The sequence below is a fragment of the Chrysemys picta genome, chromosome 12 (assembly GCF_011386835.1).
Source record: "Chrysemys picta bellii isolate R12L10 chromosome 12, ASM1138683v2, whole genome shotgun sequence".
Taxonomy (NCBI): Eukaryota; Metazoa; Chordata; order Testudines; family Emydidae; genus Chrysemys; species Chrysemys picta.
The window spans coordinates 43,639,838-43,653,373 of record NC_088802.1 but is presented as its reverse complement, the minus strand read 5'-3'; the positions used below and the strand labels follow the sequence as shown (position 1 = coordinate 43,653,373).

The 13,536-nt window shown below is 49.9% G+C and overlaps 1 protein-coding gene across 1 annotated transcript in view; it reads right to left on the bottom strand.

Annotated features, from left to right (window-relative positions):
• FADS6 (fatty acid desaturase 6) overlaps nt 1–11,536 on the bottom strand; it is a 41,209-nt gene extending 29,673 nt beyond the window's left edge. The window contains exon 1 of the mRNA XM_024101688.3: nt 11,388–11,536. Coding sequence (XP_023957456.3) covers nt 11,388–11,485 — 98 coding nt within the window. The 5' untranslated portion in view covers nt 11,486–11,536. The remainder of the gene's footprint in view (nt 1–11,387) is intronic.
• Nucleotides 11,537–13,536: the final 2,000 nt, after the last annotated feature.

Sequence of the window (13,536 nt, the reverse complement as noted above, 5' to 3'; positions counted from 1 at the left end):
GCTCCATCCCCGAAAGCCTCCCACGGATCCATGACCTCTTTATCTCCTGCTATTCTCCTTCCCCTCACATGACCCTGGTACTCTCCATCTGACTCAGCATCCGTCACTGCCCTTTCCTTTGGTGGCTCTTCATCATAAATTGCCCTCGCCAATGCCACTGGGTCCCTCCTCTCTCACACACACACACACACCCTGCCATTATCCCAACCCTTCTCTTCTTCCTCCCCCCTCCTTCATTGGACATCCCACCATGCGGCTCTCCCCCCCCGCCCCCCAAATCGAGCATGCATTATCTACCTCTCCACCTAATTCTTCTTCCTCTGTTTTTCTGCCATCTTTGCTGCCTGATTGATTCACTTTCTTCCTCTCCCCTCAGTCCCCCATCCTCATCTGTGAAACTTCTTTTTCCAGATTGACGACCTTCCTGATCCACTGCTTCTCCATTTCTTGTGCTAATGTCCTCATCTCTCTCTACAGCCTTGATCAGACTCCTCCACTCAGTCTCAAGCACTCCCATGACTCTATCCAGCCTCTCCCTGAACTCCCTGTTCAGATCCAGGGTTTGAATTCAGCCCATCTTTGCCCACCACAAACTTGGGATCCAGAGCTGAACCACCTCAGGGTTTGAGGGTTATTCATATCCTGGGGTTTATGGTTCAGGCCTATCTAGAATTAAAATGTCTCTTTCTTCTGATAATAAAACTGCATAACAACAACTGCAGTCCTTTGCTTGTGCTAGTTCATTTATATCATGCAGTCGAAAGAAGTAGAAGGATAAGTTAATAGGAGCATCAGTTACCTTACTCAGAGCGTTCCCCACTGACCTCCAAAAGTTCTTGAGAAGAAAGCAAGGCAACTCATCATACATATCATCTGATACACAGTATCTGGGTGATTCTTCAGTATGAGAGGTGGCTATTTGCACGGGAGTATGATAGCTACGATGTAACAATTCGTGATGCATAGCATGATGGTGCACACGTAAATAAATAATTTCAGGGTGGTGAAATAAATCTTATCCTTAATTATCAGTAGAATTGGGTCTACAAGATCGATGGCCCTTGCTCTACCACCTTAGCCATCCTTCTTGCTTGGTGTATTGGCAGTGAGCTGAATATCATTGAGAGCATTTTTTCCACTCGTGTACTGAGAGGATTTTTCCATTGGGATACTACGAGGCAACGATTCTCCAGGGTCAGCATCTAGTGTTTTATCTGCTGGGCCCTCAGAAATATTGATCAATATGTATATTGAAATTTGACATCTCAAAAGAGCTGGGTCTACTTTGTTTGGCATTGTACGGTGATTCTCAAAACTCATTCAGCATGTGGAACACGTCTTACCAGACAGATCTTTTCTCAGGCTGCTTCCCATCTCATTTACAATCACATGGACCACCTTCCCTTCCATCTGAGATCCCCTAACATCCATGTGGCAACTACAGTTATTAATGGAAAACTACCACTAGAAAAGCATTTAATGAGCGTCTTCTAACGCACTACAGCAGCTGGAATCAAGGCTAGGCCAGTACCATGTGTCCAGCCAGCTGTCTAGACCAGAGTTTGGAAATCACTGCTCTAAGTTGTACACCGATGCACAGCTGGCATTTAAGACCGCATGGGCACAGAGACGCACACACCCATCATCACCAGGAATCAAATCTGGGACCTTGATCACCAAAGTCACATGCCTGGAACTAAAAAACTCCTTTGGCTGTGAGAAAGCAGTAGAGTATTATGGCCCATAAAACCAGCCACTAGAGGGAGACACAGTCACAGGCACTAAGCCGGTTTATTACACTGTTCTACCATTATTTCTAAAAGCTTTGGGAGATTTGAAGGCGCTGGGAGGTTTAAAGCAAAACTCTCAGGGTTCTGGTTTTAGGGGCAAACAGTAAAGGGTTACGGGGCGTTCTTGACACATGCCATGTGTTAAAGGAAAAGGATTAACAGTATCTGGTTTTCACTGAGATCATTCTGTTAGGTAAGGGCGGCAGAGGATAAATCTGTCCCCAAAGCCAAGCTCTCAGGGTGGGGATGCTCATTTTACAGAGCCAGACATGCTCTCTCAGGCTAAAGTGAGACCGTTCCATAGAATTGGGAAGATTCACCATAATAGAATGCTAGTGATTTCTGTGCACTTGAGATAGTAACGTGCAAGGAATATTTCTTCTGATTCCCCAGAAGCTGCAGCAGGAGAACACCACTGGGGAGCACTCATAGCACCAACAAAGAGCCCCCCCAAAAGCAGCAACACCAAAATAAATAAGACAAGAGATTGGCGGCAGACGGGATAGCATGCAGTAAACTAGACCTGACACATTGGATGACTGCCCCCTGCTGTGCAGGGATATTCCTGGAGACCACGCCTCATCGTGCAATGTCTTGGAAGCATGTTACACCTGGACTCCAGTCACTGCACTGGCTTCCAGTTCGCATCAAGGTGCTGGTTCTGATTTATAAAGTCCAGACTGGTTTGTTTGTACAGACAGACTTTCTACTCCTCTGTAACCCCTGCAGTTGCAATCAGACAGGAGCCAGGAATCTGAGGGAAGAATTTGCCCTTCTAAAAAGCGGTTTCATGTTCTTCCACTCCAAGGCAAGGAGCAAAAAGCCCCTCTAGAACCCCTAGGCACATTTGACTGGAGACAGAGGGGTGGCAGTGGAGGGTCCTTGACTCTGGAACTTACTTCCCTTGGATACGATGGAACCCAGGCTGCTGACAGGGCATGTTCAAGTCCTGTCTATTTCCTGGGGGTGGAAAGCTGGGTCTTCCAAAGGGATGGGGTGCATGGGGATGAGTAGGTCGAAGGGGGAAGGTTGGTGGATTTGGAAGAATGATGAATGTGCCCATTGGGTCAAGTGACACCCGGTATGTGTATTTTTATGTCGCACTGCACATGTGCATGGATAGAGACAGTTTATAAGTTCAAATATATGCACATCTGGGTCTATAGGAATTCTCCTTGTTTGCATTCACGAGGCCAGCATAGGCTATTAAGGGGCTATTGAAGGTGGTGGCAAACCTCTCATCGGTGCTGAGTGTCACAGCACAAAACCAGGTTGTGTCTGGCTGACAATCCTGAAAATCTGTTTTTCTAAGGAGGTGTGGCAGAGACTCGTGGGTGTTGAAAGTCAAAATGACCTTGCCCCATATCTTGTGCCCTTACTTGGATACTACACACCCCACACTCTTCCAACTCCCGCTGACTCTGGCGAGATAATTTAAGGAACCAACTGAGTCAGCTTCCATGTACCTGACCTAGTGGAATGAAAATCGGTTGGACCTGAGTTAAGCCCATGACGTGCACAACTCCCACCTTCATGTCTTGGAAGGGAAGAGTGTTCAGTGGTCCAAAATCTCCCTCACTTATATCAGTCAAACTCCGTTGAAATCAGTGGGATTGCACCAGAGAAGGATTTGTCCCAATGGATGGAATTTGTATTTAGTCCCACTGGCATCTCCCACCGTCAATGGCAGAGCCCAATGCTGGCAGCGTCCTGCGGAGATTGTAAGCTCTCCGGGGCAGGGACCGCCTACCACAATGGGGCTCAGGCCTCTGGCCACTACTGTGACATAAATAATAAGTTCTCAGTTTGCGTGCCAGTTGCCGTACCGCTGTGCCAGGTTTGCTGTCCATTCCAACATAGGGCTGGACCTGACCACCCGAGTTCAGTTTATTACATCGGCAGAGAACGAAGGGGTTGATGGAGGAGATTGGTATCAGGGCTGAGCAGAGGAACCGTTTAGACAAGTTTAGGCAGATCAGAAAGCAAAGCAAAGGCCAGGACAAACAGCTCCACAATACGCTGACTAGTCCCGTCACTGAATATAAGGGTCTCATTTTGGTGTGCTCCGTTTTTCATGCAGATGAGCTAATTCTGAGTTTGATTGGCCTAATCGTGGGCCCTGTTCTTAGTCGTGGGCAATAGCTGGTGAACTCGATTCACCCCAATAGTGCAGGGAGGTGCCGTACGTACCTTCCTATGTCAGTGGGGGGTCTGTGCCCCAGAGGGCAGTCACCCCAGTGTAGGGCAGAGGCACTTGTGCTGCAGTAGGTTCCACCAGGGAAGGGCAGCTTGAAAATGGGGATCATTATACCCATCCACCTTTGGGAAGCGCTGGAAGGTCTCCAGATTAAGGCGGCTGCCTAAGGACCCAGTATTACTGCTACACTCTGTATTGCGACCTAAGCTTCATAGGAGCCCAGCAGGTGGAGCCCGCTGAGGAGACGCATTGAATCCGCTTATCCTTGAATCCTGCCATAAACACGTCCCCGCCCCAGTTAGGGCCTCTACTAGCTCCCAGCAGGTGATCTTTCTATAGAACACAATACTAATAAAGATTGTGTTGCTCGACCTGTAGCTGGGGTTTCTTTTATGTGAGAAGAAGAACAGGAGTACTTGTGGCACCGTAGAGACTAACAAATTTATTAGAGCATAAGCTTTCGTGGACTACAGCCCACTTGTGAGAGTCTATTTCAGTTCAAGCTTAACAGTCCAGCCCCTTGGAGCCTGGCCCTATAACATATGACTCCCCTGGCTTGAAATGCCACTGCAGGTTTGAGCAAGTGCAGAGGAGCTTGGCAGGAAAACCTGTATCATTGCCACAAGCCTTCCTCATTTTCCTGTTGATGAGGGATTTTTGTCTGTATCCCTCTCTGAAGAGCTGGTGCGCACAAAAATAAATGAAGCAAGAGACTCTCACCTAAGTGTGGAATTTGCACCAGATTCCTGACCTCAATTTTTTTAGAATCAGGCTGTGACGGTGCCCCCCATAAGGCTTTATGGAAATATGCTTATGAATATATATATATATGACATAACTAGAATATGTTTTATGCTCCATATGCCATGTAACATATCTATGCAAAGGTTATGATCTACTGAATATATTCATCCTATTTGTATGCATGTATCATTTTTGTATTCAAAGTTATGCATATTGGCTGTGTACTTGCTTGATTTTTAAGTAGCCTTAGTAAAGTGTTTGGTCAGCTTCTTGAGAAAGGAATGTGCAAGTTAAGTGCCCAATCAAGAAGCAATTAATGGACGATGGATCTTGGAAGGCTTCAATCCACATAAGAAGTCTACATGAGGGCGTTCAAGCTAGCATGTGAACCATGGCGGCTACCTGTAAGTTATGAGTCATGCATGGACATGTGACTTGCCCATGTGACTCCAAAACTCCATCTTGTAGCTGGACTTTGCATAGGAGAGAGAAGGGGGGTCTCAACCCACAAGAGAAAGTCTATTTAAGCCCATGGGAGACCCCTCCATTTGGTCCTGAGCTGGCTAAAGAGATATCCTTGGGGGTGGAGAGGCTACCTGAAAGAAACTGGAACAAAGGACAGTAACTACAGGGGTGTGAGTGATTGCTGGACCCAGACTAGAAGGAGACTAGTCTGTAAAAGAAAGCTTAGTGGAATTCCTCTAAGGGTGAGGTTTTTATCTGTACTCAGTTTTCTTACTGTATTAGACTCAGACTTGCGTGTTTTATTTTATTTTACTTGGTAATTCACTTTGTTCTGTCTGCTATTACTTGGAATCACTTAAATCCTACTTTCTGTATTTAATAAAATCACTTTTCACTTATTAACTAACCCAGAGTATGTATTAATACCTTGGAGCGAGGGGCAAACAGCTGTGCATATCTCTCTATCAGTGTTATGGAGGGCGAACAATTTATGAGTTTACCCTGTATAAGCTTTATACAGGGTAAAACGGATTTATTTGGGGTTTGGACCCCATTGGGAGTTGGGCATCTGAGTGTTAAAGACAGGAACACTTCTTAAGTTGTTTTCAGTTAAGCCTGCAGCTTTGAGGCACGTGGTTCAGACCCTGGGTCAGTGTTGGAACAGATTGGCGTATATGACTCAACAAGACAGGGTGCTGGAGTCCCAAGCTGGCAGGGAAAGCAAGGGCAGAAGTAGTCTTGGCACATCAGTTGGTAGCCCCAAGGGGGTTTCTGTGATCCAACCCGTCACACAGGCTCCAGGCAACTATAATGTGGCAGCCTCCCACGTGGCCAGGAGACACTTTCGGGGCACTAGCCAACACCCCAGTCTTTTAACAATACAGATTCAAATATAACCAGTGAAGTGTTTGATCTATAATGATCATTAGCGTTTCTAGGACAGCTTCTGGTCTCACTCCTGTGAGTGTTAAGCCACTCACTGGCACAGCATTACTCCAGATTTACAGGATTCACGGAGATCAGAACATGCCCCCCGTGGGTTTGTGCGTCTTTTAAGCTCTTCGGGGCAGTGGTTTTGTTCTTCCCTTGCCACCGCTTTCTCTGTTGTAAAGCTCCAGGCATGCGTATAGCACTACACAGACACTGGGCCAAATCCTGAGGCCTGACTCTTTTTCCTTGGGCAAATTCCCACTGCATTGAAATCAATGGGAGTTGCAACTGCTTGCATCAGGGCTGGCTGTGGCCTCAGGAATGCTGGGGAGGCTGTGATGTAAGTTTTAGTTCACATCCTTCTCTTAGTGGCTTTTCCTGCTAGACTCCACCCCCTTACCATGGAAGCAACACTCACGGAATGACAATGTGCTGAAAATTACACTACTCTGCAGCTTACACCCAACGTGGAATTTATATCACCGTTTACATCACATCTGTATTTGTCCCTGGGACACTGGGGCAGATTTTAATCTAGTTTCATTGGTGCAAATCTGGAGCAACTCCACTGACTTCCACGAAATGGATACTGGTGTAACTAGAGCTGGCTGAACTGTTCACAGCAAGCAGCTTATTCGAGAGACGTCGTCCTTGTTCGGGGTGTGGATGTCACCTTGGGACCCTCGAATTGTTTGATCAAGGTGATTAGGCTTTTCCCTTGCCCTCTGCTCTGGTACTGACTGAGAACCACTGCTCTAAGGTGCAACCAGGGGTCCTGGGCCCCCTGCGGGGACACGAGCACGTTTCAGGGGGCCGCCAAGCAGGGCCAGCATTAGACTCGCTGGGGTCCAGGGTAGAAAGCCGAAGCCCCACCACATGGGGCTGAAGTCCAGGGCCCTGAACCCTGCCACCCAGGGCTGAAGCTGAAGCCTGAGCAGTGTAGCTTTGTGGGGGCCCCTGTGGCCTGGGGCCCCAGGCAATTGCCCTGCTTGATACCCCCTAACGCTGCCTCTGGCTTTTATATGCAGAAAACCAGTTATTGTGGCACAGGTGGGCCGTGGAGTTTTTATAGCCTGTTGTGGGGGCCTCAGAAAGAAAAAGGTTGAGAACCGCTGCCTTATAGGACAGATTTCCTCCCACATGCCTTTGACCGAGAACCCTGAGTACGGTTAGACTCCAGTTTCCCTTTTATTACCAGCCATTGATTTACCTCTTCCAAGACACCCTTACAAGAATATTCCCTAACATAGGGTTACCATACGTCCAGTTTTTCCCGGACATGTCCGGCTTTTTGGTAATCAAACCCCCGTCCGGGGGGAATTGCCAAAAAGCCGAACATGTCCGGGAAAAATACCGGCCGGGCACTTCCCCTCCCGGGCTCCAGCTGCTGTGCTCCTCCCCTGACTCTTCGGCTCTGTTGAAGACTGAGCTGCCCGAGCGCTCCAGCTTCAGGCAGCCCCCTTGCCTCTGGACCCCGAGCCGCCGGCTGGGCACTTCCCCTCCCGGGCTCCAGCTGCTCTGCTCCGGGGGCGCAGGGTCCAGAGGCATGGGGGCTGCCCGAAGCCGGTAGCACTCGGGCAGCTTGGGCTCCAGCTGTGCTGGGGAAGTGCCGGCCGGGGGCGCAGGGTCTGGAGGCTGCCTGGCAAACCGTGAAGCTGGTAGCGCTCGGGCAGCCCTTTTTGCGAGGCTGGGAAGGAGGAGGGGGAGTTAGGGCGGGGACTTTGGGGAAGGGGTGGGGAATGGGCGGGGAAGGGGCGGAGTTGGGACGGGGCCAGGGGTGGGAAAGGGACGGGGCCAGGGCCAGTGAAGTGTCCTCTTTTTTTATTTTTTAAATATGGTAACCCTACCTAACACCACAAGGATCTTAAATAAACAGGGCCAAATACGCTGTGAAAATCATCATTGGTCCATTGATCTCCATTCCATTGACACCAGTGGAACTAACACCAGCTTCCATGAACTGAGGGTCTGGCCCATGAGGTTTATTAGGAAAAAGCAGCAAGTTTCACTTTAAAAGAAAAGTAACACAATAGACCAAACCTACTGAGGTCTGAGACTCCCTAGCCTTGCCCAGGAAAAGTCGACCCCAAATCCTTGAATTTACAGAAAAGAGTCACGTGTCTAATGCTCACATTGCTAGAGCTCTGAGACTGTCCAGTGGCTGTGCAAGTCTTCAGAGTCCCAACCCTCAGTGCCAAAATAGCCTCCTCACTCAGGGTATGTCTACACTTCAAGCTGGGGGTGTGGTTCCTAGCTCAGGAGACGTGCTGGCGGTAGTTCTCATCGAGACCCTAGGCACATACATGGGGTGGCTAGTCCATCCCAGCGCTTGCACTGCTGTGGCTGCACGCTATTTTTAGTGCACTGATTTGAGGAGCGCTAGCATGAGTAGGTCTCTGGCTGGGAATCACAAACCTCCCGCTCAAAGCATAGACAAAGTTAGTCCGGCTTCTCAGCCATGGCCATTGAACCCTTCCAAGTCAGTAGGCGTGAGAGTGAATTAGCATATTCTCCACTGAGACCTGCTTACCTCAGCCTAGGGAACATCCTGACACAATAGCTATTGCATGTTCTTCTATCGACTTGTTTCCATGAATAAACCCGGTGTCATCCACCCCTTGTCCCATCCTAGGTTAATTTCAAAAGTCTCTCTTGAGGTGTTGACTAATAATGGACTTCCTCTCTCTGCTTAGAAGCTCCAAGTAAAGGCAATTACTAATTTGTGTGTACCTGTTCTTGGCCCAGCCAAAACTAATGGCTTCTCCCCCTCACCCACCTCCCAGGCATCTCCACCTGTCTTACCTGAAATCCTTTTGGATGTTAATTAGGCTTTGACTGCCTTGGTGGAGATGTTACCTGGTGTTCAGTGTTCAAGGAGAAGAAGGGAGAAAGCCAAGACAATGCAACATTCAGATTTTATTCCTTCCTTCACATACACTGTACACTCCTAGCAAGCACTTCTGGAAGTAGAGGTCTCTATGTTCCTAGATATTTCCCTATACATAAGCATACTACCATGCTAGAAAGCTTCCCAATGGATGCTATCCCTTTCATCACATCTGAGATAGAAAATTAAACTTGACTATCATAGCCTGCTGCTGTATTTACCATGCTATTACATTCCCTTAAAATCTCTCTCATCACATATAATGCCCCCGTTGAGAAACTATCTACTGAAACACCAGAGACAGCTCTCTGTGGGTTAAAGAAACCATCCTTGAATCTCTTTTGCCTACTCACAAATAATCAGCTAGTCATTTCAGGTGATAGGATAGAGGCACCTGGGTAGACAATATCTAGGCCACCACTGAAGATAATCCTCAATCATACTTCAGCTTTTAGGAATGTCTTTGTTTATTCAAAACGATTTGCCAAATGCTTTGTGCAAACAGATTTCAGCCCGTGGCTCCACTCTCCAAGGGGGCTGCCGTGGTTATATGGCACTAGGCCGAGGACTTGGGAGACCTGGGCTACATTTTTCCTGCACGGGCTTCCTGGATGAACTTGACCAAGTCACGCTTTCTGTGCCTCAGCTCCCCCATCTCTAAAATGGAGGTAATAGCCCAGCCTGTCATCACAGGGCGCTGTGAGGACAAATACTATTCTGCTGGGAGGTGCTAGTAACTGCTTGGGTCACAAACCTCTTTGAGATTGGGTGTGAACACACCCTGCAATTAACATAACTGTCAGGATGAGTTAATCAGAAGTTCCCCCACCACCAGCTAAGACAAATGGGGGTTGTGTGAAGCCACTCAGGAGCCTGGACTGCATTGGGTAGGCTCACAGTTTTGTGGGGAATTTTGTGAGAGAGAGAGAGAGAGAGACCACAGAGAAACTGAGGACAGACAGCACAGAGAGCAAGAGGCAGAGGCAAAAAGCAAGAAAACCAAGCAGTAGCCTGTGAGCACAGTACGACCCTGGAAAAAGCAACAGCGAGACCTCATGGGGCTGTCAGCTAAACCTTTCTTCTTTGTTCCTCCTGCATTCGGGGCAGCAGGACTTGTACATTCCTTGTAAATAAACAAGACGGCACCAAAGAAAATACCAGACTCCATCCATTTCAACTCCCAACTAGAATATCTCCAGTGCCCTGAACTTGGACTAGCCGCTCGGGGTCAAAAACGGGCAACAGTGTGTTAAAGATTGGGAGCTGCTCAGGAATGAGGACCCACAAAGTGCCATGGATCAAATCTGGACTATTCGCTCGGGCGAAACTCTCTCTTTCTGCAAACACTCTTGCAAACACAGACTTGCATGTCTGAAAGTTCGCAGACAGCAAATAAGAGGGGTGGTGAGGACCAAAGCAAATTGGTGGTTTTCCACTTGCGAATAAATGTTTGTGCATACCTTTCGCCACTGTTTACCCAGTTCTAAAAGTCACAGATAAGCCTGGCCCACCCGGTAGCTGCTGTTTTTATTTGTTGCTTCTCTTTATAGCTGCGTCATATGTGTAAGGTTACATTGAAAGAACAAATAAATGCCCACACACAAAAGAGAGAGAAGGTGGGTGAGGTCATATCTTTTATTGGACCAACTTCTGTTGGCGGGACAGAAAAGCTTTCGAGATTACACAGAGCTCGTCTGCAGGTCTCTCTCACCGACACAAGCTGGTACCTCACCCACCTGGTCTCTAATATCCTGGGACCAACAGGGCTACAACATCACCACGTACAGCCTGCAAAATGGATCCCTTATACCCCCATCCTGGCTCCTTTTGTCAACAACAGAGGGGCCATTGTTCAGATGAAATGCCCACGGGGTTCCCATAGAGAAGTAGGCGGAAGCAGCCAGCTCTCCCCTTTGTCTCCGTACCGTGTTCTCATTTTCCCAACACTGGCCCCATTCTTCCATTCGCTCCCTGCACGGCTGGGGTAGCGCAACCTTCCAGCTCCCTGGACAACAGGCAGCCTGGCCCAAGCTCACAGCAGAGAAAGCAGCCCCTCACTGCCATGCCAGCTGCCCAGCAGAAACCCCAGTGATCTGAGCCGTGGCGTGGGAGGGGTTTAGCTAAGCGAGGCTTGGACACGCAGAGCCTTCTGGCTCAGCTGGACGTCAGCAATTTAGCTCTGGGCCTATGCTATGCTCCGAGGCCAGAAATGGGAGTGTGGTGGCAGCACCCTAGCCAGGAGCAAACAGGAGAGCGGGTGTGGAAAACCAATGCACTGAGCCATTCCTCTGGTTGTATGTCAAAGAGCCCCCTCTGCACCTGGAATCCAGGCCTCTGTCCCCATATTTGTACATATCATGTAGCCAGTACTTACCTTTCTGTTGCAGTATGAAAGAACCACAGGCTGCCCATGCACTCTGCCATTCCCTCCAGCCCTTCCAGAACAGAAAACAGCTGCCTCTCTTCTCTCATCTTCCAGACTCCCTCCTCCCAAGCCAGCCAGCTTCTCTGCCTCCCTTCGCCAACATCTTCCTTCCCCGGGATTCCGAAGAACTCCTGGTGTCTCTCTGCAGTGACACTAGAGCCCGGCCGCCTCGGCTGGGATCCGCTGATGCTCTTGCGCTAAAGGCTCCATTCAGCCGTACACACGGCACAGCAGCACATTTTGTGGGCCGTAGAACGTTTTGGAAGTTCCCTTTCTTGTCAAAGGATAAGGGACAATAACCTGCCATTTTTGCGTCCACCTCTTGTCTCTCATCACACACTTAGACACTATAAGCTCTGTGGGGCAGAGACCGTCTTTTTGTTATGTGTGTACAGTACTTAGCCTGATGGGGTCCAGAGCTGTGACTGGGGTTACTCCAGATGCTACCACAATCCAAAAAACCAAAACCAAAACGCACTTTTTACATGAAAGCTTAAATGAGCACTGGTAATTAAAGGGTTAACGAACAAGCCGTTAACCAGCCATTTTGCCAGTCCAGCCATGCTCAGGGAACCAGTTAGTTAGGGTTACCATACGTCCGGATTTTCCCGGACATGTCCGGCTTTTGGGGGCTCAAATCCCCGTCCGGGGGGAAATCCCCAAAAGCCGGGCATGTCCGGGAAAATCGGGAGGCTCGGCCGGGGCCTCTTTGTCCGGGGCCGGGGGCATGGTGCAGGGGGCCGGGCTGGGCGCGGGGCCGGGAGCCGGGGGGCGCGGTGCCGGTCCGGGCCCGCGGAGCCGGGTCGGGGAGCCGGGCTGGGAGCCGGGGCGTGCGCCGGGGTCGGGGAGCCAGGGTCGGGGAGCCGGGGCGTGCGCCGGGCCCGCGGGGCTGGGAGCCGGGGGGTGGTCGGTCGGGGCCGGCACCCCAGGGCCCGAGCCGACCCAGGCTGGAGCCGTGGGGGGACCAGCCTGGGCCGCGCCTCCTCCCCCCCCCCCCTTACCTGCTTCAGGCTTCCCGCGAATTAAATGTTCGCGGGAAGCAGGGGAGGGGGCGGAGACTTTGGGAGGGGGTGGAGTTGGGGCGGGGGCGTGGGCGGGGCTGGGGGCGGGGCCCCCGGGGAGTGTCCTCCATTTGGAGGCACAAAATATGGTAACCCTACAGTTAGTCTGTAAGAGCAGAAACCCCTCAGACAATCTGTTCAGGCCAGTTCTGTTCAGAATTCCCCTCTGCCCAGAAAGAGCAGGAGAGTTTGGAAAGGCCAAACACAAAGCAGCAGTGCTGAATTTGGGCCAGGGTTTGCCAGGGCTGAGCCCCGGCACCTCTAGGCCGGGCCGTTCCTCGCCCCGGCACCTCTAGGCCGGGCCGTTCCTCGCCCCGGCACCTCTAGGCCGGGCCGTTCCTCGCCCCGGCACCTCTAGGCTTGGCACATCAGTTATGAAAGTAAAAAGGTTACTTGAGCCCCGGCACCTCTTTCACTACAAATTAAGCACTGCCAAGCAGGATGTCACCATTGCCATCCTCCAGCATTTGCGTCTGAAGAGAGCCTCATGGACTCACTGCTCCTGCTTGCCACCCTAACCCTGCTGCCAACATACATTCTGAAGACCAGAGGAAGACCTCCATAGGTCCCCACTGGGCCACGGACCACACTAGGACAGCCACTAGTTTTGCAAATATGTTAACCTTTGACAAAGCGAACACACAAAAGCATCTTAGTTTGTTTGCTTCAAACTCCCTCCTTCCCACCTCCAAGAATATCCTCCAGCTAGAGTCTCAGGCCTTATCGATACTGGGAATTAGCCCCAATCTCAGGAACTGACTGCCCGTGTGGGCCTCAGCCAATGCCCATTGAAATCAGTGGGAGACTTTCCACTGCTTTGGAATAATGGATCAGGACCCATGGGCTAAGATTAGGGTGATCATCTTGTGAAGATCCGCTTACTTGAGTTTAGAATGGGGGGAGCGCAAAGTTGGACAAAGCTAAATTGGGAAGGATGGAAGGATATGCAATAAAAAAAAAAAAAGAAATAGGAATTAATAATGGAAATCAGGGTGTAACCTACACTGTGGGAGGAGCATGGTCTAGAAAGTTTATAG